Genomic DNA, 27031 nt, shown 5'->3' with positions numbered 1-27031 from the left:
TCTGGAGGCCAATACCGAAGGATCGCTTTACATTAATGTATTTCCATTTAACATTTAATAAGTGGCTTAAACAGTTACATCTTCATCCCGCTTACTCTGAACACCCAAGCCTATCTTTGTATTTTCCCCAGAGTGCTTAGTTTAAATTTTTTTAGTCCTGCAGATATATGTTCCTAAAAACCAAGGTTCACTCATTTTATTAATGCCAAAATACGTTTGTTTTACTCGAGCAAATTGCTGCGGGATAGGGTGTCATCAAATGACAAAAAGAATATCACTTTTCGCGTAAACTTGAACAGGACAGATTCAGCTTCGTTAAAACTGTACACGGACGAAACGAGTCTAGTCCAGTAGTTCCCAACCTTTTCACTACCTAGGACCCCTTTTATTTAAATGAATTTTCCCACGGACCCCAGGATTATTGAAAGATCTGTCAGCTTAACATGTTCACAGACCAAAGTTTGGGAACCACTGGTCTTGTCCAACGCGGATCCTATTGATTTATTCATGTTCTTTAAATATATGAAGACACACGCTTTTTAAATCGTTGCGCCTTTTGATCCTAGGTCTGTGAATAAGGACTAACTTGGTGCTACGCAACGAAATTCGACATTGGGTTGAACTTTTTTCAGATCACATGAAAGCTATTTTGCACATCTTCCAGGAAAATTTTATAGGCATTCATAAATGGCTACCACTTTACTGAGTATCTGTTTCTTTATTACCCACAAGGAGCTAAACATAGAGGGGACAAACAAAGGGATTAAGTCGATTACATCGACCCCAATGCGTAACTGGTACTTATTTAATCGACCCCGAAAGGATGAAAGGCAAAGTCGACCTCGGCGGAATTTGAACTCAGAACGTAACGGCAGACGAAATACCTATTTCTTTACTACCCACAAGGGGCTAAACATAGAGAGGACAAACGGATTAAGTCGATTACATCGACCCCAGTGCGTAACTGGTACTTAATTTATCGACCCCGAAAGGATGAAAGGCAAAGTCAACCTCGGCGGAATGTGAACTCCGAACGTAACGGCAGACGAAATACCGCTAAGCATTTCGCCCGGCGTGCTAACGTTTCTGCCAGCTCGCCGCCTTCACTTTATCACTGAGTATCATTAATCAATCGCGACCGCATAACGATTCTCTTGTTGGCTCATACTTTCGACCTTTTTGATCGTTTGTTAAAATAGAAAACGTATCTTCAATTGAGAGATATATGATCAACAAGAGAGTGTCTTCATAACATAGTATTTAACTTTGTACTTTTAGTGCCAAAGTTACAACTAATTGTGCAATATTAAGAAAAGTAGGGCAAAATGTATTAACATTTAGTTTTGTTTTGTTTTTTTTATATGCAGAATTCAAATCCCGCTGAGGTTGACTTTTCCTTTACATCCTTTACGATTAACCAGCGAAGGACTGAAGTCGATTTAGTTGGCCATCCCTCCCGAATGGAAATTTAAGTCCTTGAGCCCAATTCCGAAATTGCTGAAGTTCAACCATAAATTCTCATAATTCTTCCTCTGCGCAAGGAAGAGCGCGTCGTCAAGGGCAGATAACGTCTGTTAAACATGGCTGCTCCTGTGGTCGATTGGCTTTGTGGAGAATTGTCCAGATTAGGGATCGAAATTACCGAAGAAAATGCCAGGTGAATAATTCTCATCCTTATTTAACGGAGCTATCATTGTCTTCTTATTTCAAAAAAGCAAAATTCTTTGTAGTCCACATTATACAATATCCGGCAACTCGTTTTATGTAACACACATGTGACAGTTTCAGCATTTCTATATTCCGACTCCTTTTTTCCTCTTCTTTGACACCTGTACTTACCTGCTTTTATTTTATTGTTGACGAAATAAGGTTCATACTTTCCTGATTGCTTATTCTCTAAAAAAAAAAAAAAATCCTTAGTTTTCGTTAAATTAGTTCCATACATCTCCTGGTCTTTTTATTCATAAGTCTACGAAAATTGTTGTTTACATTTTAAGGTTATGATAATCACCAATATATTTCTTTATTTCCGAAAGTCTACTTTATTTTCTTCCAAATTGTGGTTTTTTTAACATTTCCTCAGCTCCAACTTAGTTTCGGATTCCGAAACAGACACGTATACAACAACCAAGCTTTCTGTTTCTCTCGGAGATAATACATACGTCATACTTTCACGAATTACTTTCCAAATGTATTTCGTGTGAAGAAAACTTTGAACTCTGATTTGAAACTATGTTTTATGCTCTCTTACTTATACTTATAATCTCAAGTATTTAAAACAACCTTCGTCGTTTCAAACTCGTATGTCAAACATCTTTACTTAGTCATCAAATTTTACCATTACTGGTGAAACTCTATGTTTTATATCTTTGAGATTATATAATTTGGCTTTCCTTTCGTTTTAACCGAATGGAAATACGGATTTGAGTTGGAATATTTGTGTACAGTAGTGTATGTTGTCAGCAGCTGTTGACTGCAACGTTCAGGCCGTTATGAGCATGTTCAAAAGAGTGTTTCGGCAACTTTTCATCGGCAAAAACACTCAACCACAGTAGAAAAATCAAAAGTATGGAATGTTATCAATTAACAAATTGACTGATCGATACTTTACCAATAAGACTTCACTTTGTTATACCTTGATGTATAGTTATTTATTGACATTGCTTCGTCGGTGCTAAACTCTTCATAGTATCATTCACGACTCTTCATCCCTGTCACTTGATGGTCAAAATGCCAAAGTTAAAATGAGTGCAGGAAAATGGATCTTTTCGGTTTGAACGGCAGTTTTTTCTAGCGGTGTCATATGAAATTGTCACCCATAATTATGACCCTAGTATCGATCTATTGCATTTCAATCTGTTTTAGGGTTAGGGGTGGGGGGAAGGGTATCTTTTTTTCTTCAGAAATGTAAATAAACCCAATCTGTTTCTTAAACGAGGGACATATGTCGATGTCTTGCAAACAACTTGCACATGCAAGTGCTACCAGTTAAAAGCTCCGTATATCGGAAGCTAGCAAGTGTATGGGGTCATCAGGAGAGAATGCGCGCCGTTTCGGGGCCTACCTCTCGACGGCATCAATGCGCACCCCCCCCCCCCCTCACTGATATGAGATCAGCTGGTTATGAAGAGCCATCGCTCATCGTCTCTTTTTAACCAAATCCAGTGGCTAGCCTTCTCCACTGTAGATTGTATATCAGTCATGGTGGTATTGACTTCACGATGTTTTTTTTTACCTCAATAGACGTCAGTGATTGGTTGAAATTGCTGAAATTGAAGAAAAAAACTACAAATATCTTACAAACTATAGAATTTTCTCAAAGCCAAGAGAAAAGGAAGTTTTATAAACACATTCTACCAGTATACGAAGTTTAAAATTTTTTAGTTACGTGGAAATTATTTTTAAAAGACTGCCGTTCAAACCGAAAAGATCCGGTCCTTGGTAGTGAAAAGGTTGAGAACAACTGTTTTATAGGAAAGGAGTATTGACATTTCAAATTGACTTGACGGCTTAATGATAGATTATCTTCTCCTAATAACATTTATTTTACGTTTTGAACTGTTAATCACAAAGATTACAATATTTTACAATGCTATGTATTTAGTTGTTCGGCATCGGTATTCTTTAGAACAGAACATTGTATTAAACTAAATTTGTTTCTTGTGAACTGTATTGTTGTCCAAATTTTAATAAAACGATTCTTTGTAGTAAAAATGTTTCTGAAAATATATTAAAATTTTACAATCGCTTAATACATCTGTTGCTCATTTTATCTCTATTGAATGGCTGGATTTGTGTCTCTAGGGATAAAATCAACTCTGCCTCTTTTCCCCAGTGAGTTTGGAATTTTAAGGCCAACAGAATCACCAGCATCGCTATAAACTGGAGTGTCTTCGAAAATGCAACCTCCTTTTTGTGAACATGCTACCATTGAAATATACTTCCTCTGTGTTCTAATTAATTTTTTGTAAATAATCAAGAATTTGGGTGGATTTACTTTTTCATTGTTAAGTTGATGTTTGTGATGTAACTTAACATACAATTATAATATCATCATCATCATCATCATCGTTTAACGTCCGTTTTCCATGCTAGCACGAGTTGGACGGTTCAACTGGGGTCTGGGAAGCCAGGAGGCTGCACCAGGCTCCAGTCTGATCTGGCAGTGTTTCTACAGCTGGATGCCCTTCCTAACGCCAACCACTCCGTGAGTGTAGTGGGTGCTTTTTATGTGCCAGGGGAGGCTGGCAGCGTCCACGATCGGTTGGTGCTTTTTACGTGCCACCAGAACAGAAGCCAGTCAAGGCGGCGCTGGCATCGGCCACGTTCGGATGGTGCTTTTTACGTGCCACCGGCACAGGTATAGGCTTTAATTAAAGATAAGCACTTTAAAATGGAAAGTTTTATATTATTTTGTAATATAAGCATAATATAACATTAAGGACAGTCTCAGGTAGGTTGGTATCAAAAGGGTGCAATTGCTCAAAAAGATGCAATATTTGCTTCATTGAGAAATCTAACATTTTAACTCAACATTTCAATATATTAAATGGTAAATCAGAAATGTTTTTGCATAAAAATATCTGAACAAATTCCTCCTGAAAAATTACCTTTCCTGTCTGGGTAACAATTCCTTCATCACCCACACAGTTCATTGGTTAAAGTCAAGAATGCAAAGTAATATTTACCGTCTACAAAACACTACATTACTCACTTGACTTATTACTAGCTCTTTTTTTAACAGTCTCTCATTCTTGAATATGTGAGAGGCTGACTATTTCTACAGAAATCCTTTTAGCTTCACCCATCAGCAGCCTGCTGGCGCTATACTGTGTCTATGCCTAATTACTTGATGATAACCAGCCAATAAAAATTGAACAGTTTGACAACCCATGCTTTTATTTTGTGAACCTCTCCAACTAAAGTCCTCGAATCATCTTTTTGTCATCTGAATAGTGAGAAAATGAACCATCAGTCTTGTGCATGCACGCTCATGTCTGATAAGTCCGATACGGGAAAGGTAGGTCCGTAAGCAGTGTCCACAGACAAAGATAACATCCAGTGTGGTGTCAGAGGTAGCTCACGCCTTCCTTGTGTGTCTCTTGTCTTTAAGCGCATGTCTTCTTTGTTCCTCAAACTCGCTGACTGCGTTGAAGATTGTGTGGCGCCAGACACCACGGTCTGCAGCCAGGTCTGACCAGCATTGGTGGTCAATATGACATGCTGTTAGAGACTTCTTGAGGCAGTCTTTGTAGCGTATAAATATATATATATATAATATATATATATATATATATATATAATATATAAAGTTGCAAGAATGGCGAACTGTACATCTGTTACTCTCATGGTTGTTTCAATTCATCTCCCTCTGAAGCATATTTAGAAACATAATGTCTACTAAAGGTTTTTCTGCAGCTATTGGCTTTTCTATCATGAACATTTGTTAAGTGTGTCATATAGATAACAGATTTTAATCTAGAGCTGCTATATTGCAAAATTTGATAATATATATATATATCATCATCGTTTAACGTCCGCTTTCCATGCTAGCATGGGTTGAACAATTTGACTGAGGTCTGGTGAACCAGTCTCCAATCTGATCTGGCAGAGTTTCTACAGCTGGATGCCCTTCCTAATGCCAACCACTCCGAGAGTGTAGTGGGTGCTTTTACGTGCCTCTCTCTCTCTCTCTCTCTATATATATATATATATATATATATACACACACACACACACACACACACTAATATCCACTCAACATGTTAAATTATTCTTTTAAAAGACCTTACAAAGTTTTTTTTTTATTCACTATTCTTTATGATAAGGCTTTTTCTCATAACATCTCTTGAGCATCTCACTGGTTAGATATGTTTTTTGTTATTAAAGGTCATACAAGCGTTATTTTTAAGTTACACTTTAACATTTATCCAAATCAATTCTTAGAGTAAGTTGATTAAAAAAAAATAAATAGTTGGTTTCAAATATTTATAGTTTAGCTTTTTACTGCAATAAATATCAATGCATTTAAAAAGTCTTCTCTGTTCTGTTTTCATTAGATTGAATCTTCAAGGCAGAGTAAAATGTCAGGGCTATCAGCATGACCTAGTTGATACACATTTGATTCCAGAGAGAACAGATTCAACTTTAGTTTGCCGCTAATCTGGCTGGTGTGAACTTGTAAGGTGGATGTTGGGTGCTGTAGAAACATTGTCCTGAACACCTGACTCAGGTGGTGTTAGATCTGCATTGACAAGCAGACCTCCTAGGAGGTAACATCTTCAATATCTCTCATCTCTAGTTCTTTCCATTTGTTGTTGGATTGTTATAGATTAGTAATATCATTGTTATTTCCATTACTATTATTATTATTAATAAAATTAATTGGTATTTCAACTGGTGAGTTCTCTGTTTGTCCTCGGGTCCCATCAACAGCATCTCATGCATATGTACTGACCGCTTTGCAATGTTGACAGGTGTTTGATAGTTCTGTATAATAGATTTCTTCCCAGTTATTTTCCATCTTTGGTCTTTTCATTTGTTACATTTACTCCTAAGCTACATCATTAATATTATCATTATTTCCTCTCTCTGGGTTGGGGCTGTTGGTATAACCAAAACTGAATTTTAGGAACTCCTATATGGTGTCTGGTCTCTTTGTTTATAAACACTTCTAAGTTCCTGTCAACAGCTTCTACACATGTAATTCACAATTATTAATGGTTTTAACTTTATTCAGCTTCGATGATCTCCTTTTTCTCCAGGTTCCTTCTTTCCGATTTCAAATTTATGCAGTTCTTTGATAGGGTTATAACTATTTATGTAAAGAGATTCTAATGATATTGAGTTCTGATAGCAATTTTAAGATTAAAGAACTAAAATTAGTTCTGACACTAACCAACAAATGTCATACTTGAAATGTATTGTTGTTTGTAGTTTCTTTTAATATCTACTAATTCTATAACAATTCTATACTCTTTATTGTTAATAGGTGTCAGCATTCTCTTGTTTCTTTTCAATGATTTTTTTTTTTTGTTATCCTAAACTTTTTTGGGCCATTTCAACAATTGACATTTCTCCTCCAATATATTTTATACAAGGCATGTATTAAAGCACTGCTGTGTGATGGGGCTTTTTTTTTTTTGTAAAGACATGAAATAAACATTTATTTGAAATCTTACAAATTAAAATATTATAAATTTAAACTAATCTGAAAACCTGAAGACAACTAGAATTCTTACTGGTTGAACCATGACAGGAAATACCCCAAGACTTTCCTACCTAAATGAAAATTCAACTCTGTAGTCATTGAATTGATATTTGTTCTCAATCTAAAGTATTTTACTTTGTAAGTATAATAATTAAAACCAAATTAGCAGTTTAACTTAGAGCCATATCAACAGAATAATTTTTTATGTAATTTATTAATGATTTGTGCTTTTTATAATTTTCTTTTCCAGGAAATTGATATAAAATGTATTTTCTCTCCATTAAGGTATATTCTTACTATTGACAATGTCCAAGACGTTGAAGACTATATGAGTGAACTACTTGACACTTCTGATTCCCGTGTACAGTTATTTCTTAGTCATTTTCTTAAACAATGGAAGCAACCTGTGATAAAACCACTTGCCAACTCAAAACAATCTATCAAAGAACCCAGTAGTTCTAATAATCGAGAAAAAACTCAGACACTGCCACCTAAGCTTTCCAACAACACAGCATCTCCCAAAAATCTTCCGAGTAAGGTAATATTTACTTATTGGATATTCATTGACAAAATTATCGTTTTCAAATATTATAGCACATGAATGAATGTTACTAAATTTTTAACCGAACCCCATGACAATGGTTTTTATCCTGCAGCTAAGTTGCACAGACAGTAATCATCTTGGCCAAGATCAGCAATTAGCACATGACAGCAGTTCAGCAAATATTTATTTCAACTGCTTTAATTGCTAACATGCTGAGCAAAATGCTTAGCGACTTTTTCATCCGTCTTCACATTCTGAGTTCAAATTCTACTGAGGTTGACATTGCCTTTCATCCTTTCAGGATTGATAAAATAAGTACCAGTTGATTTGTACCCCAACCCCAAAATTGCTGGCCTTGTGCCAAAATTTGGAAACAATATTCTCTGTAAGTATTTACTGTACACAAAGGTTTATTATTTATCACCAAGGTCCTTTGCTATCAGTTTCTATGTAGATATTCCAATAGATTTCAATATTTTGTTTCCAATGGCGCTCTGTCTATATTACTCCAGCAATTCACTGGTTTCTTCTTCCTCCCTCTATTAACATTACATGTTAATGTCAGAATTTATTTAGCTCTTCAGCACTTGAATTACTTTGTCAAATGTAATGCTTTTTTTATTCACAATGTTTTAGATTTATTATTCACTATCTTGTAGCTTTAAGGATTGTGTATTTTTAGAACAACATTGTAGGGTAGGTGTGAGAGGCTAGATCTCTTTGGTCTGAACACAAAACAGGTACAACATTCGGGTTGGATATGGCTGGTTTAAATGCTAGAGGGTTAAATGTTGAAACCCGACAATATATTTCTTGTGTCAGCTCAACTATCTTAATAAGATAACCCGTAACTCCATAACATCGGTTGACATAAATTTATGTGCGCTGTGTACTTACTTTGAATCAGAGGACAAATATTGTCATGTAAATAGTCTCTATTTGTATTTGTTACATCATCCTTAGTGTAGCAAAGCAGATTGGAGTTTCAATAAATTAAATGTAATTTTGTATTGCATGTTGCTATTTACTTTGCTCACCAATAAATGAAAATGCATTTGATCTTCATAAAATTGAGGATCAAATTTATTTTCATTTATAATTCAATATCATTATTATTGTTTAACATCATCATCAGTTTAGTGTCATCCTTATATTACTTATGACTAAGTTATTATATTATGATGATGATGTTTAATTGGTGAATTTCATTAAAGTAGCAAGCTGAGTCAAAAATACTCTGTGTGTGTGTGTGTGTGTGTGCGCGCGCATGCAAAAGAGAGATATTAAAAAGTTCATTCTTTTGAAATTTTGTAATCTTTTAACCATGTGTTCAATTTTCAGTTTTACCAAAAAAACAAAAGTGGAGAAGACTATTTTGGGGGTACAACAAAAAAGACTAAGTCAAAGGGTGCTAAACCCAAAGTTCCTGAGCCAGTTTCGAATAAGGTTCCAACACCCAAAGAAGTGAGTACAACCATGTAAATAACATTAAGTTAATGACTAAACTTCTCATTAAGAGAAGAGATTAATTAAACAGCCTAATGAGAGTGGTTGCTTGAGTCTAATTTTCTTCAGATCATACCATGTCAATGTAAAAAAAGGCTTCATTGAAGAATGTAGTCCTAGATATATTTAAATAAAAGACAGGATTGTTTGCTTGTAACCCCGGGGGTCACAGGTGTGCTCTGTCAGCAATAACTTAGGACCTTAATGTTATATAAAGGGGCCATTTAGAAGTGCATTGCTATATGATTTAGACATGTATTCAGTGGAATATATTTTATGAGTTTTACTTGATGGATGTGCAATGCAATCAGGTATTGAACCATAAAATACAAAGGATTTTATCTAAAATTGTGGTTTTCAACCATTTTTGTTTGTGGATCCCTTTGATTCATATTTTACTCTACTGGACTTCTTTAACCATTTGATGTACAGGGTGGGGAAGCAAAATTTACAATAGTTAGTTTCGATATGATATAAATAGAGAGTGAGGTGGAGGAAAGTAAATAGATGTAAGATATGTATCACATCGAAACTAACTATGACTCAACTTTTCCTCTCACACCGTCTCTGATGAAGGGATATTATTATTAATTAATATCCTAGAAACAGCTGTAAGACCTTCTATCTATAAATGTTCTAATATCTATACAGCCTTGGTTTTTTTTATCTCATTACGCAAAAAATTCATATATACACACGCTGACATAGAACCAACATTGAACCCTTTATTCGCAATATTACCGAATCTGGAACTTAACTATGGTCTGTCTATAGCACTTATTCAGCATTACCTGACACCTTTGGGTCTCAATGACACCATTATCTCTTATATATATATATATATATATATATATATATATATCTTTATATATAAAAGTAAGGTTGTGTGCTGTCTGTCTCCTACGATTTAGATTCCTAACTACTCCCACATTTTGCGGTGCAGTTTAACCAAAACCGGGTATCTTATAGTCGTGATTCATATCGAGCCCTTCTGGGTATTAGCACGCGTCTACGATTTAAAAAAAAATTTACCATCAATTTTTCCCATTTTTAATGCATTTTTGGCATATATAAGGGAAGTAACTCTCTAAAAATTTATTATTAAATCTCAGAACGTAAAAAGCTACAGTAACACCCCCCCCTTTGTGGTTAGCCATATTGAGATGGCTATTATACTTTACATCTCTAAAAATGCTTATATAGTTACTTCCCTTACAAACCCGAGCAACGCCGGGTGATACTGCTAGTATATATATATATATATATAACTTATTTACTTTCCTCTACCAACCGTTTGTCAGCTTCATCCTTCTACTTGAACTGTGGTGGTGTCTGTGTGTGTATGTTGTTGACAGAAGATTATGTGTATGTGAGAGTGTGTATGTGCCTGGCTACTTTTATCTTTAACCATTCCTTTACCACTGATTGTCAATTACAGTGTTCCTATTTTGAGTGTAACATGTTATTTCTCTCCGTCCCTCTTTTACTCTGTATATAATAATGTAAAGAGTGACTGGAGAAATCAACCAATCAACATTTCTATTGGTTGTTATTATTTAGAGATTCTGGAAATGTGTAAAAAATATTCTTTTAACAACTGTTTTATGATTCTAACCTTTTTAAACATGTAACAAACTGATGGAACATCAACTGGCTGTATTGTTTTACTCTTTCGCCTAGATTGTTATCTCTTAATTAATAGTTAGAAAATTTTCAATTTAAAAACCATAGAAAATATTTCATCGCTAAAACTAGATGTAATTAAGCTAATCAAGGTGGGACCTCTGTCATTCTGCATAGTTAAGACTATTTTTATTATTTTAGTCACAATCTAATGGCACACAAGCTAAGACAACCAATGAAAATACCCTCAAAAAGAAGAAAAAGTTTGTATCCCTCTACAGCAATGAAGGGATTGCACGAACTGTCGTCAAAATACCTGGTAAGGTTTCAATTCCCTTTCTTTCATTTGCTAAAATTTCTGTCTGGCCACATTTTCAATAACTGCTTTCTGTCTCATTCTCTCACACACACACATTCATTCATTCATTCAAAGCTGACAATACTCTAATAGGTATACTAAATTTCTTCTATGTATGCATTTATTCAAGCACATAACTGATTTCTTATGCAAATAACTCAAAGCAGCAACAGAAAGTGAAGGCACAATGGCCCAATGGTTAGGTTCATTCTTCATCTTTTTCATTAACAGTGTCTCAGAGCTTTGGGTGGAAATACTGCAATTGTCGCTTTCAATTTGAAGCTTTTGTTAGAGTATTTCAAGTCTTTCCTCATTATCATTGTGACAACCTTCAACTACACATTGACAGAAAATGTTTTCTCTTTGTGGTTATAGCAAAATAATCAAGAACAATAGATTTAACTCTTTATCATTCAGATTATTCTGTCAACTGTAATGTTTTTTTTTATTCACATTGATTTGAATGAATCGTGCATTATCTTGTAGCTTTGAGATATCAGTGATGGGATTGTTTATTTTTAGAATGATATTGTAAGGTCGGTGTGAGATGCTAGATCTAGCTTGTTTGCACATTAAAGGTTAGATGCGATGTTATCTAAGCAGAAGTAACTCACCTTGACATTATGGGGTTGAAGAGATGTAAAAATGCACCTACATCACCCTCAACTCCAACCTGCAACTTCCAAAACTCCACCATGTACCCTCTAGAAGGATCCTGCCTCTCTATGGCTGTAGTATACGGAATCATCCTTATATAACCCAACGGCATTACTAGGCACTATACTGGTATGACAGCTAATGACTTCAAGGGAAGATACTCCCAGCATATGCACTCATTCAGATCCAGGGATAGAGAACTCTACTTCCCTGTCTTGTTTTCTCTGAAGACTCCGTCACCTCTGAGATGAAACAACTGGCACCCACAGTATTTATCAACAAGAAATATGATTTATCTTATTGCTGTCACCAGAGGTATGCCCTTCTGGCAAATTTCCAGGCTCTGACTGCCGACAACCCAGATATACCACCTTAGTACCAGCTGCTATTTTGGCCTAATATGGCTGGTTTAAATGCTAAAGGGTTGACTGAAGTCTTTCTAAATATTTTTATGGGCTTTTGAATATTACAGTTTAGAATTAACTACCTCAGAATGTTTCCAAAAATATATTTCTGAAAAGAAAAACAAGAGTAGTTAGTGATATTATTCATCATCATAAAACAACTTTATGAAATTCAAGATAGAAGCAATAAATTAAGAAAATTACACCATAAAAAAAAACAGGAGTCAAGAGTCAGTCCATTTTTACCAACTTCTACATGTCTAGCAATGAATTTACTTCCAACAAAATTTCCACAGCCATCTCTCCATAAATTTGACTTGAACCTTGATAAGTTTTAAAGAAATGTAGGAGTGGCTGTGTGGTAAGTAGCTTGCTTACCAACCACATGGTTCCGGGTTCAGTCCCACTGCGTGGCACCTTGGGCAAGTGTCTTTTACTATCGCCTTGGGCCGACCAAAGCCTTGTGAGTGGATTTGGTAAATGGAAACTGAAAGAAGCGTGTCGTATATATATATATATATATATATATGTTTGTGTGTCTGTGTTTGTCCCCCCAACATCGCTTGACAACCGATGCTGGTGTGTTTACGTCCCCGTAACTTAGCGGTTCGGCAAAAGAGACCAATAGAATAAGTACTAGGCTTACACAGAATAAGTCCTGGAGTTGATTTGCTCGACTAAAGGCAGTGCTCCAGCATGGCCACAGTCAAATGACTGAAACAAGTAAAATAGTAAAAAAGAGAGTAAAAGAGTTTCTGTATAATTAAGACATTTGTGGTGTGACATAAAGCATCGGTTAACTAATTAATCATTTTCTTTTCCCAGGAAGACATAGTTGTGATTGCCAAGCACTAAAACATGATTTAGTTAATAACTGTATTGAATGTGGTCGGATTGTTTGTGCACAAGAAGGGGCTGGACCTTGTTTATTCTGTGGAAACTTGGTAAATACACTCATTTCCCTACTTTTATTTTTCAATGCAAGTTTTATTAGGGTGGGTGGTGATAAATCATCAAAAATGTCTTTTATTATTTTGTTATAATATTTTCAGAGAAATTAATGAGTGATGCACAAGTTTGAATTGTTATGAAACATATATACAGTAATCTCTGTTGAGATATTTGGGCTTTCCAGTCTGCTAGTGTTGGCTGAAATTGACTGCTGGGGCTGGGTTTTTTTTTTTTTTATAATTTTAAATTTTGTCAGAGAAATTAATGAATGATGAACTGGTTTGAATTGTTATAAAACATATATACAGTAATCTCTTTTGAGATGTTTGGGTTTTCCAGCAGTGGAGGGGTAGCTTCTTAAAAATGCTCATCAGTGGTGGCACCATTAACTCGTATCAAAGTAGATTAATATATAGCGAGTGATTGAGCCTCTTCATCCTGATAGGTGTGAAGGGTGCCAGTGCCTAAGGGGACTGTTCAGTTCAACAATGGTATAGAAGAGCCAGGAGCATTTATCGAGAGGGAAGGTTGGCCAGGAGACAAAGAAGTGCAAGTCACTCTTTGCATCTTTGACATCTGATCTCTACCTCTTGATGTCTGTGATTTTCCATCTGGTTTATTTCTTTGACTGCCAGTTGGCTGAAATTTGAGTATTGAAGCTGTTTTTGTTTAGTTTTTTTTTTTTTTTACTCTACTTCTTAAACTTACTACCAACATAAAATGTTTTCAGTATAATATGCTGAAAGAATAATACATTTAATACCAGTATAATTTTTCTGAATTTTGTGAAAATAGGTGTGCAGTAAGGAGCAAGAAAAGGTATTGGCTGAGGGTACAAAAAAAAGTGAAAAGTTACGGCAGGTCTTAATGAAGGATACAGACAAAGTATTACAACTGATAAATAACCAAATTCTAAGACTTTCCACAGAAAATGGTGCCTGCCCTCAGTCAGCAGAACTGTCAAAAGCAGTAGATTATAAAAATCGTCTTCTTGATTATGATAATACAAGGTACAAATGGAACTTTCTCTTTTTTAAATTGATTTTGTAGTGATGTAGGATGATGAGGTGTTTGATGAATAGAAAAATGTATGTTAAAAAATGTTGAAATAAGGTAAAAAGGATTTATATCTGTTTCGGTCATGCATATGTTTTGAAGCTTTAATTTTTAAGAATTTTCATCTGCAAAGCATTCTATGTCTCAGATGTAAGACCAATCTCACATTAGTGTTTTTGATATCTAGGAAAAGTTTTAAAGATCATTCAAATATCCAAATTATTAAATATTTCATACTAACTTGAAGATGGTTGAGAAAATAAAGGAATGATATGGTGCTTAGGTGGTTCAAGTCTTGGACTAGAAATTGCTCAGTGCCAAGATTGGGATGGACAATTAACTACAAGATCATTATTTAAAACCTGCTTCAGAACCATAAAATGCCAAGTAAAATGCTTAGCACTATTTTGTCCATCTTTATGTTTTGAGTTCAAATTCTTCTGAGGTTGACTTACCCTTTCATTTTGACTTTTTGACTTGAGACAGCATTTACCCGGGGTGGGTTGAGCTGGCTTCATTTATCCTCAATGCTGCATCTCTCACAAACGCCGACTAGGCCTGGCGATTTGAGGCTAACGACCGCGTGATCTCCAACCACTCCTTATTCCGGCGGCGAACGCCGTAGATATGGGGGCCTAGGTTGGGTTCCAGATCAGCCTTGACTGTCATCAGCCAGGTTTTTTGTTGTCCACCACATTTAAGGGGAGGCAAACTGTATGGAAAGCCATCAGATGGATTGACTTTAGAATTTAAAGGTCCAAACTTTGTCTCACTGATTCCACCTGACAGTTTCATTTAGTGTACACATGTCTGTGGAATATTCATCCACTTACATATTAGTTCAATATGCAAGTAGTTTAAATTTATCTAACTACTGAATACTTATCAATGAGATCAATGGAGATCTGCTAAAAGACAATTTTAAGTTCAAATCTCTTTCAGGTTGACTATATTACTGCAGTCAGTAAGAACCAGTTAAACGTAGGGGTAGTCCCAATTTTCTGTATTCTTTCTTTGTTAAAAATAAATTGACCCAGTGCCTAGCAACAAAATATCATCCTTGTTTTTCTCCTTTTATTCCAGTGTGAAACGAACCCAAGTCATTGATGATGATGCTGACTACTTTAGCTCTGATTCTCAGTGGCTCAGCAAGTCTGAGAGGGAAGTTCTAAAGCGACGAGAAGATGAACTACGAAATATTCGTTTTCAGTCAAGACGGGACCGTAAAATAACTTTCGATTTTGCTGGTAGGAGGATAATTGATGAGGAAGAGGAAGCATTTAAAAGTGGAACAAATATGTACGAAGAAGAAAAGATAAGATCACAGACCCAAGCACAAGAGGCGCCATCATCAGTGGTTTCCAGAAACAATGACATTCCTTTAGGTGAACTTGTCAACCCTTCCATCAAAATTGCTGCACCAAAAGTAGGTCACTTTTAAAAAAATTTATATCATTTTAAGAGTGAGCATTTGTGTGCTTGGGGTGCTGCTTAAAATGCTATGAAATATTACTATTCGTTTTACTATTAATGATTGCTAGTCTACAGAAATACAGCAAGTTATACTTCATATCTTGCAGTAATTTTCTCCTTTAATATTCTAACTTCAGAATCTTCCTGGGTTACCCGGAGTTGATAACTATATTTGTACTACATTAAGTTGTATTGTATCATTTGCAGATTTTGATGTCGTGCCCAGTAAAAAATATTATTTTGTTAGTTAATCGGATTTTTATTTTTTATATAATTTTTTATGTAATTTTATTTCTAAATTGGATGATAGAAATATTTTTTTAAAAACACAAAAATTCATTTTCAGTTTGTCCAGCCGAAAGACAAGGTCTTTGAGTGTTCATTTTCTAAAGCTGTTGAACAAGGAAAACGTTCATCTATTCGCTTGCAAGACAAAGAGATTCAGGAAATGAGAGATGAAGGTTACTGTTTAAGTATGCACCAACCATATGCTTCATTACTCATTGCAGGCATCAAGTTGTAAGTTACATTTTATTAGATTTCAATTTTTAAATATTTAAAAGTGATTGTTTTTAGAATTTTAATGGATAAAATATTTAAGATAAAAACTGTAAAATCTTTATTTGAAATTATCAATTCACCTGGTTGTAAACAGTAATAGAAGTCATTGATGAAAATAGTAACATACTAAATAAGTGGATCAGTAGGTAAAAGTGCTAAGGAAAATTCAGACTGTTTTTAATGAGAAAAATGTGTGAACAGATTTATCAGTACGGATAATAATTCTTCTAAAAAAAAAATGTAAATACAGTTTATGAATTGAAGATTTTTAAGTTCAGTCCCTACAACTCATTTGGTTATGAGATCCAGATCCACATCATAACCATATTATAAATAACAATTTGATCCAATTCATCCTTTATTAATTGCTAATGTTTTACTCATGCTCAGATGTTGTATCATTACAAAACTGCTGTAATTTGATAAAATTTTATACATTTTGTATTTAAAATTCTGTATAATAATTAAAATTATCTGAAAGCAAAATTATTTGATTAATTAATGTTACCTTGTGATTAATTTCACATATCAGCATATTAGTTTGACTCATCAATGCAGCTAACAGCTTGTTTAAGGGATCTTTTCGGTTTGAACGACAGTTTTTTCTAGCGGTGTCATATGAAATTGTCACCCATAATTATGACCCTAGAATCAATCTATTGCATTTCAATCTCTTTTAGGGTTAGTTAAGGTTAGGGTTAGGGGAAGGGTATTTTTTTTCTTTACAAATGTAAATAAACCCAATCTGTTTCTTAAACAAGGGGCATATTCATACGACACAGAATGCTTTTTAACTCAATAGACATCACTAATTGGTTGAAGTTTCAGAAATTGAAGGAAAGAAACAACAAATATCTTACAAACTATAGAATTTTCCCAATAAAGCCAAGAGAAAAAGAGGTTTTATAAACACATTCTACCAGTATACGAAAAGATCCTGCTTAAGTCATATATTTTATGTATTAGATTAATGTTTTGACAGTCCTCCTTTTAACGTCTAATTGTAAGGTAATCAGTTAGCAACATGTATATAATGTCAAGAGTGCGTTCATTTGTTTCCCTGGTTCAGTGGTTGTCAAAAACAAAACCTGAAAGATACTACCAAAAACATCGGTGTAAAGAAAATTAATATGCATTTGCCAAATGCTCTGTTCTTCTTATCCATTTGATGTTTTGAATAATATTTTAATAATTATTTATTCACAGACACGAGGGCAGAACATGGTATACTTCTCATCGTGGAAAATTATGGATAGCTTCAACGGCCAAGCCTCCACTCCAAGATGAGATTGAATCATTAGAAAGCAGCTACCATACAATGTATAAAGGTAATCTACAATAAAATTTACTGTAAAGGAAACTAAATGGAGGGTTCAGTTACTCTGCTCAGAAGTTAGTTTAGCATTAAATTTTGCTCCCCAAGCTAATCCATTTGCCTATTTCTAGCTAAATGGGAAATGAAAGCAAATTTTCTGTATAATTTACTGGTTAAGATTATTAGAAAAAATAGCCCCACTCAAATATTTGTGCTTTTATGATAGATTTTTAGAAATTATGCAAGTCAACAAAAATGTGTTTTAAATTTTAACTATTTATGCCAACCTTGCTACTGTTATTGTTTGTCACTGTTTTGACATAGAATATATAGAAATGGACAAAATATCTTGCAGTATTTGGTTGTATTCCTCTGTTACAAATAAGTCTTACCAAGATCAAATATGCTTTCATCTTTCCAGAGTAGATAAAATAAGTGCCTCTTGTATACTGCTTTGAATTAATCAGTTATACCTAACCTTATCATTATTGATTGTACTTATGTAAGAAATCATTATAATTTATCACTTAATTCAAAGAGAAAACTTGTTAGCAACATAATTGATAGCCAGACAACTCTTGCTTCTCTGTTTGATTATATTCCTATAAGTAGGCAGCGAGCTGGCAGACACGTTAGCACGCCAGGCGAAATGCTTAGCGGTATTTCGTCTGTCAAGTACTAGTTTCGCACTGGAGTCGATGTAATCGACTTAATCCCTTTGTCTGTCCTTGTTTGTCCCCTCTATGTTTAACCCCTTGTGGGTAATAAAGAAATATATATTCCTATAATCCAACAGAGCCATGTGTTAATGGCTAATCTCTTCAGTTCCAACTGAGGATGTCAGAACTAAAACTGAGCCATTTAATAATGGATGTATCAACAATGTAGTGATTCATGCATACTCGTGTTTTTTTTTCATTCTTGATTGAGTGAACATTTGGATCATGTTATAAGTCGTTGGGAATATTCTTTTCTACTCTAGGCACAAGGCCCGAAATTTGTGGGAGGGGGACCAGTTGAATAGATCAACCTCAGTACGCAACTGGTACTTAATTTATCGACCCTGAAGTGATGAAAGGCAAAGTCAACTTTGGCGGAATTTGAACTCAGAATGTAAAGACAGACAAAGTACCGTTAAGCATTTCGCCCAGTATGCTAACGTTTTTGCCAGCTCACCACCTTAGTCATTGGAAATATTAAAAATTTGATGCTTTGTTTTTCTTTTAACCAAACACAATATCATATATGTTTTGTCCTCATAAAATAAGGCAGGGTATTTTTTTCCTATTATTACTTTTAATTTGTTAAACTGAATATATTTTTTTTATTAAAAACAAATTCTTGATTTGTTTTAAATAAACTACAGTATTTTAAACTAAATGTAAAAACTTTATCTCTCATTCTTCATTTAATTTCAGATACAGATATAGTGTTTCCTAAGTTTTATCAACCTGGCTGTCTACTCGGTTGTGTAGATCTAGTAGATTGTTTAGAGCAAGGAGATTATCGAACCCAAGTAAGTATGAAACACATCAAATAGCTTAACCCTCTAGCATTCAGATTATTCTATCAAATGTAACATTTATTCATATTGTTTTGAATTTATCCCGCATTATCTTATATCCTTGAGGTTTCGATTATGTGACAATAAAATTTTTAGACTGACATTGTAGGGTAGGTGTGAGAGGCTGGATCTGGCTAGTTTGAACATAAAACAGGAAGAACATTTTGACTTGATGTGGCCGGTTTAAATGCTAAAGGGTTTAACAACAAATAATCTTTTCTTGGAACATTGGATCTTGAAGCAGATAAGCCATAAATAATAGCATGCAAATGTTGGGTTTTAAAAAAACCCTTTGGATCGAGCAACTCAATAGGTTTTTAACCCAGTATTTACACACTATTATTTATAGCTTATTTGCTTCAAGATATAACATTCCAAAAAAGAATTCATCATCATCATCATCATCGTTTAACATCCGCTTTCCATGCTAGCATGGGTTGGACGATTTTGACTGAGGGCTGGCGAACCAGATGGCTGTACCAGGCTCCAATCTTGATCTGGCAGAGTTTCTACAGTTGGATGCCCTTCCTAATGCCAACCACTCCGAGAGTGTAGTGGCTGCTTTTTACGTGCCACTGGCACGGGGGCCAGTCAGGCGGTACTGGCAATGACCTCACTCGAATCTTTTTTGCAAAAAAAAATTGTTTTATTTTATTTTAAAGTTTAAGAATTCTTTAGGTGTGAAATGTAGAATAAATATTATTGTGAGGAAAAAGAGTTTTCTTCCTCATAGCATAAAATTTACTCTTTGAACTTATTTGTATTATTTTATACAGACACAGGATATCACTAATTTTCTTGAATTTTACTTATATTACTACAGAAATAGATCACTGTTGCTCGTTAATAATTTATTAACTAATTGCAGCTTTAGATTGCTTTAATTGATGAAAGTTTTGTCAGCACAATCTTATAAATACGTTCTGTTTATCAAAAATTAATTTTTATAGGTTTATTTCATCATCATCATTATCAACATTTAACATCCATTTTCCATGTTGACATGTGCTGGATTGCTTGACAGGAACTGGCAAGTCTAGGGGCTGCACCAGGTTCCATAGTCTGTTTTGGCTTGGTTTCTACAGCTGGATGCCCTTCCTGATGCCAACCATTCCACAGAGTGTACTGGGTGCTTTTTATCTGGCACCATCACCAGTGCTTTTTTTATGTGAGTCCAGTACCCACACCAGTGTCTTTTATAAAAGGCATTGTTATGACACCTTGGTTTTAGGGTCTCAATTTTTTTGTAGTGGGTGGATCTTCTCAAGTGCAGCAATGCACCACATATCTTGGTGCTCTATCTTCTCTTTTGTACAGTTCAGTGTTTTCAGATCAGCTTTCAATATTTCTTCCCATGTCTCCTGGGTTTCCCTCTTCCACAAATTCCCTCCGCTTTAAGTAATCATCACATCTTTATGCAACTGTTCTCATCGGTCTGTATCACATGACCAAACCAGCACAGTAGTCTTCTCTCTTGCACACTGCATCTAATTCCTCTTATACCCAACCTCTCACTCAATAAAACCAATGCTCTATCACTCATGCAGATTGACATTGCATATCCAGCAGAACATACTTGCTTCATTCTTTTTCAGCCTGTGCATGTCCTTTGCATTCGGGGCCCACGTCTCACTTTGATTTTATTATTTATGTAACTTTTCTGTTGTGTAACCCTTTCAAGTTTCCCGGTGTAAAAATATTTGTTGCAACAATATGCATTTTCAAATCTGGAGGGAAAAAAAATCATTCCACTTTTGCTAGCATGGCAATAAAAAAAAAAGACAGCCGTAAAATAGCAAAACAAAATGTCTTGGAAAAGATGGACAAAACACCAAAACTAATTTATATAGTTTCTGATGTTATTGTCAACTTCTGCATTATATACTTCTAAATTTCCACATAGTTACTCAGCTTACTCAACATTACAGCCAAATATCCATCATAGATTTGATTTTACTCTTTGAGATGGGAATAAATAAGGCAAATCTTAAGAAGTGGGTTCAAATAAAGACAGGAGGGATCATTGAGAATGCCAAGTAGATTACAGTAATTCAACCTCGTTCTGCACATAGGACCTCTTGACCTGCTTTTAAGTGTTCAGTATCATCATCGACATCATCCTTTCACGTTTATTTTCTATGCTGGCATGGGTTGGACGATTTCACCAGAGCTGGTAAGCTAGAGATCTGCACCAGTTTCCAGTTTGATTTGGCTTAGTTTCTATGACAGGATGCCCTTCCTAATGCCAACCACTACAGTTTGTGCTAGGTGCTTTTAATGTGACACTGGCACTTTCTTGTGTAAATCAGAATTTTTGTCTCTCTCTAGCATTGTGTAATGAAGGAAACATCTTCAGCTTTGATATTCTTCCCAGCACCAATTACAGGTGTGAAAAGTTAATATTGTTGTTTTTTTATTTATTTTTAGTTTCCAGATGGAGAGTCTGGCAGTCCATATGTATTTATTTGTCAAAATCCAAAAGAACTTGTTGTGAATTTCCCTATTAAAGGAAAACATAAAATATGTAAGTATTTCAACAATTTCTCTTTTTAAATTAATCAACTAAGACATGTAAATATTTTTAATGAAACCTCTGACTTTTTTTCTTTTTTAAATCCACCATGAGGGCTGAAAAACTATATCAAACATTAGTCAAATCTCAGGCAGATTTGAAGGGTGCTTTTAACAGGCCAGTTGTGTGACACTAGCATCAGCCATGACTGTAATCTCACCTGGCTTGACAGATCTTCTCGAGCACAGCAGATTGCCAAAGGTCCCTGTCACTTCTCATTGCCTCTGTGAGGCCCAACATTCGAAGATCACGCTTCACCATCTCCCACTCCGTGAGTGTAGCGGGTGCTTTTTACATGCCACCAGTACAGATATGTGCCGCAGAATGTAAACACTTTCATTGTCAAATGCCATGTAAAAGCATTTGTGTTGTGTGGTAAATGAAAATTCAGTTGCCAACTGAGATCAAGCCTCTTTCTTATTTAAAAGCAACTTTGCAATTTTGGCCTTTTATACCAAGCTTAATGTTTCCACATTCATAAACTCAACAAACCCAACATTTAACTTTTCTTTCAGTGATATTCAGTACCATATTTATTTGTGTATGTAATGCACACCACTAATTTTGAGCTACAAAATATCTCGTTCAAGGAGGCAATGACCGAGACCCTTGGCATTATGTCGTGCTTGAGAAGACCCATCAAGCCAAGCAAAATCGCAGTCATGGCAGTGTCATGCAAATGGCACGTAAAAGCACTTATTACACTCTCGGAGTGGTTGGGTTAGGAATGGCATCCTGCCAAAGAAACCATGCCAAATCAGACTGGAGTCTGATCAGCCTTCCAGCCTGCCAGCCCTGGTCAGACCAGCCAATCCATGCCAGCATGGACAACAGACGTTAAATGATGATGATGACATAGAGAAAAACCAAGTGTTCCATCATATTTATTCCAATAGTTGTCTCATACCTTCTAAAAGTTCACGTCCTCAAAACATTAAAAAAATTCAGAAGTGATCTTTGGATCACATTGGTCTAAGCTGCAAACTGTCCCTGCTGTAATGTCAGCCGGTGAAAAGTCGGCCAATTTAGAAGAATATCATCATCATCATTATTTAATGCCCGTTTTCCATGCTAGCATGGGTTGGACGGTTTGACCGGGGTCTGGGAAGCCAGGAGGCTGCACCAGGCTCCAGTCTGATCTGGCAGTGTTTCTACAGCTGGATGCCCTTCTTAACGCCAACCACTCCGTGAGTGTAGTGGGTGCTTTTTACGTGCCACCAGCACAGATATGTGCCGCAGAATGTAAACACTTTCATTGTCAAATACTTTCGTTGTTCCAGCAGAAACATAGTGGTGGTTCATTATAATAATTACAGTATTTCTGGGTCAGAAATATTTATTAGTTACAGTTTATAATTACATTTCATTAATAATATCAGTATTATTGATCATTTATTAATTTAATCTTCACATCAACTAATTTAAGCAAAGGATGTATTCCATTCTGGTCTTCCACACTGAACAGTGATGCTAGTAATATCATAAGATGTATATCTGCCAGTTTAGTCAAACATTTAATATGTTATAGAAAATGTCACATTGATTTAAGCTATTTCATAAACGTGAGTTAGCTTCGACAGTAAATACAACTTGCTTCTTAAATATGGTGGCACACTTGACTGGGAAAAATGGGTAACTTTTAGTTCTCATGTATATAATACACACTGGTAATATGTAGGTAAGAAAATTTGGATATTATACACAAATCTCTATAAATATAAACGGCTAAATGTCTGTGTGTGTGTCCTTTATACAAATCCATAATTTTTCAATTAGAGGGCTTGCACTTTCTATGGTCATTCAAAACCATCCAAGGGTGGTCATGCACATCTTTACATTTCCCCAGTCACCCCGCAAAGCCATTAAAAAATCAATAGAAGTTTTTTTTTGTGAATTTTCTATCCAAAACCCAATCAAAATGCTCGAAACTTGATACGCCAATTGAATGCCAGCTAACTGTATGTGATTGGTCAGAGATTTGGACAGTACTCGCGTGTATGTGCGCACGCACGCAGCTGTATATGCATGCACTAGCACTATGACCCAGCAACGCTGGGTCATAGTGCTAGTAAATATGTTAATAGGCTATCATTATACTGCAGACAATATTCTCAGATCTTGTATGTTTTCTTTATTGCTCAATGAGTTGGGGCATATAGAATTAATGAGTTCTCTCAGAAACCTAGTATTTCACCTGCAACAGGTAAGAAAACCTTACACAAAAGCTGATTGTGAAATAGGTTATGCAGTTTGTTTATCAACACTGTGATATACCTGAAACTATTTTCATTCTTAAATTAATATGTACTTTTACAGGTTATTAATTAAATTTCTAACTCAGCATTAATTAAAAAGCTATCTTTTAAGCAGTTGAAATATTTTGATTATTCATAATTTTTGTATCAATCATTGCTTTACTGTTTCTGTTTGTTTTTTACTTTCTTCCTTGTGTTTTGCAGTTAAACTCGATCCACACATCCACCAGGGTGCCAAAAAAGGACTCCGCAAAAATGTTTATGATGAAGGATAAATTGCCAACATCAGTAGTCATTCTATTATGCTTACAATCTCTGCTGACATTGACTGCATAAATGATACACATTGCATTCAGCCTTAAAAATTAAAACAACTGGGGATCTACATAAAAAAAAAAAAACATTTTATTTTTGTATTCTAATTATATTAAATTTATAGATCTCAAGTCTGGTTTCCAATGGTTACACTGTTTACATATTTGTTTGTTTGTTTGTTGTTTTCCTGGCAATCCAAGAGATAAAAATAAATCTCAACTCTATACAGTTCAAACTGCCTGTTACATTAGGTCTTCACCAGTTCCTGTTATTTTAGTTTAGTTTACTCATCTGTTTTATAGATGAGTTTTGTATTGAAGAGGCTTTGCAGGTTTCTCGTTAAACATTATAGTTCATTAAAATATTCACAGTTGTCATTACTCAATATTTAAATGGTTTTGTTTATGGTTTGTTTGCTATAAATGCCAAAGTTTAGATATTAGCCGAAAACATTGCTGTTCTTGAGAATTAATCCCAATACAATTGAACCTATATTGAAATATGTTTCTGTAGATGTTTCTCGGTATTATTTGATTTCTTTACACTTGAACACTGAGAAGGGGTAAGCATGAGTGACAGAAAGTAGGAGGCTGAATTAAATTCTAGAATTGCAGGCCCTGACTCAGCTCCAGCATTCAATCTTCAAATAAGGAGAGGTTGGTAAAAAAGGCAAACTTGCTATCTTCAGTTCAGTTTTTGTTCTTATCCTCACCTGAATATTAGGCACTGACCAAAAGAGTAAAGTCATAAATTCAAGCAGCCAAAATAGGGTTCCTCGAAATAGTCTCTGGACTAATATTACTTGATAAGGTGTGCATAACTCACAGATCGGAGAGTTTCTCTAGGTTGAGCTGCATTGAAAGGTCACAGCTGTAGTGCTATGGACTTGTGATTAGAATGTCACAAGATAGATTCTTCAAGCCCTAGCTAGAGATCTGGAGGCAGACCAAGAATGAGATGGTTGGACAATATCCATAGTCTCAGCTGTTTATGCTTGGGAATCCAGCCAGAAAGTGTAATGACAGTTGCTTACTGATAGGACCCTATGAAGGAGTGTCTGAGGACCCTACCTCTACAGCTCTTCCATGAATAGTGGATGGAGAAGATGGGTAAATGGGCTTTACATTTGTCTAAAAACTTTTTAAATTTTCTTGGTTAAACATACTAAATTTAATGAAATCTAGTCACATTTCCAATAATATTGAAGAAAAGCTGCTACTTAAACACACAGACACGAAATTCTGATATTTGCACAAAATTCATTAAAGTAATTCCAATATATGAAACCTGTGATATTAACTTCTTAAAACTCTAGAATTGATTATTCAGTTCTGTTCTAAAATTAGCCTAATCTAAACTTTGTCAATCTAGTAACTTCATAACCCATATTATTGTATTTGATATTACATTCTATGTAGTCCAGTCTCTAATTACCTTAGGTGTGCTCGCCCCCCCCCCCTCTTTTTTTCTCTGTTTATGTAGTTATTTGCTTTGCAGTCACGTCTAGAATTCAGTCCAGCTTCTTCCCACTAAACATCAAGCTGAGCAATTCCTTGTAAGTGGTTGACAGAAGTTGTATGTGTGTGACTGTTGCCCAGTTTCACTTCTTCACGTAAGACTACCTTAGGCACAGTTACATGGCTTGTAGTAGCTCTGGCCTTTCAGAGTTTAATTTAAGGGGAGAAAACGTTTCTTGAAAAACAGATAAGGGTTGGTGACTGTAAGAGCATCAGGTCATATAGTACTGTCTCCAAATAAGTGTTGATTCAACTAGTCCCATTACGGGAAAATAGATGTAAAGTGAACAAACAAATTCTCATTTCCTTTTAGACTGGATTTGATTATAAAACAAAACATTTCACTCTAATGCTGTCATTCTTTGTCAAAAAAAAAAATTGGAAGATGAGCTTAATAATCAAAAATTAAAATTGTTGAAATAGCTTACCTCAGAAATTTAACTATATAATTATCTAATGAGGTGATATTTTTATTCCAAAGCCACCTTTTTAAGTTATTTGTCAGTATTTCAGTTCCTTAGTAATTGTCCTGGATATTATAAACAAGGCGATGAGCTGGCAGAAACATTTGCGCACCGGGTGAAATGCTTAGCAGTATTTCATCTGTCGTACGTTCTGAGTTCAAATTCCGCCGAGGTCGACGTTGCCTTTTATCCTTTCAGGGTCGATAAATTAAGTACCAGTTACGCACTGGGGTCGATGTAATCGACTTGATCCCTTTGTCTGTCCTTGTTTGTCCCCTCTATGTTTAGCCCCTTGTGGGCAGTAAAGAAATATATAAACAACGAGAACAACTGCCACAGTGAGATCTTTATATATATATACAAGGGAAGTCAAAAATTATCTGCACTATCTTCATAATTGTCACACTACCTTCTGTGCATGCATGCTTATAGTTGGTATTATTGTGGTCATGTGATGGAAATTTGAGCCTGATTGCACCAATTTCCTTTTTGGCTTTACAGTGTAAGCATGGCCCCTTCACTAGCAATGTGTACCAAAGAAGAACAAAGAGCAGTAGTCCGAGAGATGGTAATGGTGAACCGGTTCAGCATTACCATCTCTCAATCTTGCTGAATCTTCTCGTCAATGGTGGAGGTTGACAGGCATACTGCTCCCTCTTCATGCTTGTCCAGCCACTTTTAAACTT

The 27031-nt window shown here is 35.2% G+C and overlaps 1 protein-coding gene across 2 annotated transcripts; it reads left to right on the top strand.

The window, feature by feature from the left end:
* Positions 1-1410: 1410 nt before the first annotated feature.
* On the top strand, positions 1411-26427 carry LOC115220366 (activating signal cointegrator 1). 2 transcript variants are annotated; one of them, XM_029790480.2, is made up of 13 exons: positions 1553-1657; positions 6060-6272; positions 7496-7748; positions 9096-9218; positions 11085-11202; positions 13128-13246; positions 14049-14263; positions 15393-15735; positions 16129-16301; positions 17550-17671; positions 19077-19174; positions 21650-21746; positions 24254-26427. In XM_029790480.2, exons 3-13 carry the CDS (start codon positions 7539-7541, stop codon positions 24322-24324), a joined length of 1689 nt encoding a protein of 562 aa, XP_029646340.1. In that variant the 5' UTR covers positions 1553-1657; positions 6060-6272; positions 7496-7538; the 3' UTR covers positions 24325-26427. The 2 variants fall into 2 exon arrangements, with proteins under 2 accessions (XP_029646339.1, XP_029646340.1); XM_029790479.2 differs by lacking the exon at positions 6060-6272 and having other exon boundaries at positions 1411-1657.
* Positions 26428-27031: the final 604 nt, after the last annotated feature.

Source organism: Octopus sinensis, linkage group LG16, assembly GCF_006345805.1.
Source record: "Octopus sinensis linkage group LG16, ASM634580v1, whole genome shotgun sequence".
Lineage (NCBI taxonomy): Eukaryota > Metazoa > Mollusca > Cephalopoda > Octopoda > Octopodidae > Octopus > Octopus sinensis.
This window is presented reverse-complemented; position numbering and strand designations above follow the sequence as displayed.

What these genes read in the sequence shown, in the direction of transcription:
- LOC115220366 (XM_029790479.2), top strand. Translation starts at nt 1,581, where the DNA reads ATGGCTGCTCCTGTGGTCGATTGGCTTTGTGGAGAATTGTCCAGATTA. An exon ending in GTTTATTCTGTGGAAACTTG is followed by an intron (nt 13,247 to 14,048) that starts GTAAATACACTC and finishes TTGTGAAAATAG; the next exon opens with GTGTGCAGTAAGGAGCAAGA. An exon ending in AAGGAGATTATCGAACCCAA is followed by an intron (nt 19,175 to 21,649) that starts GTAAGTATGAAA and finishes ATTTATTTTTAG; the next exon opens with TTTCCAGATGGAGAGTCTGG.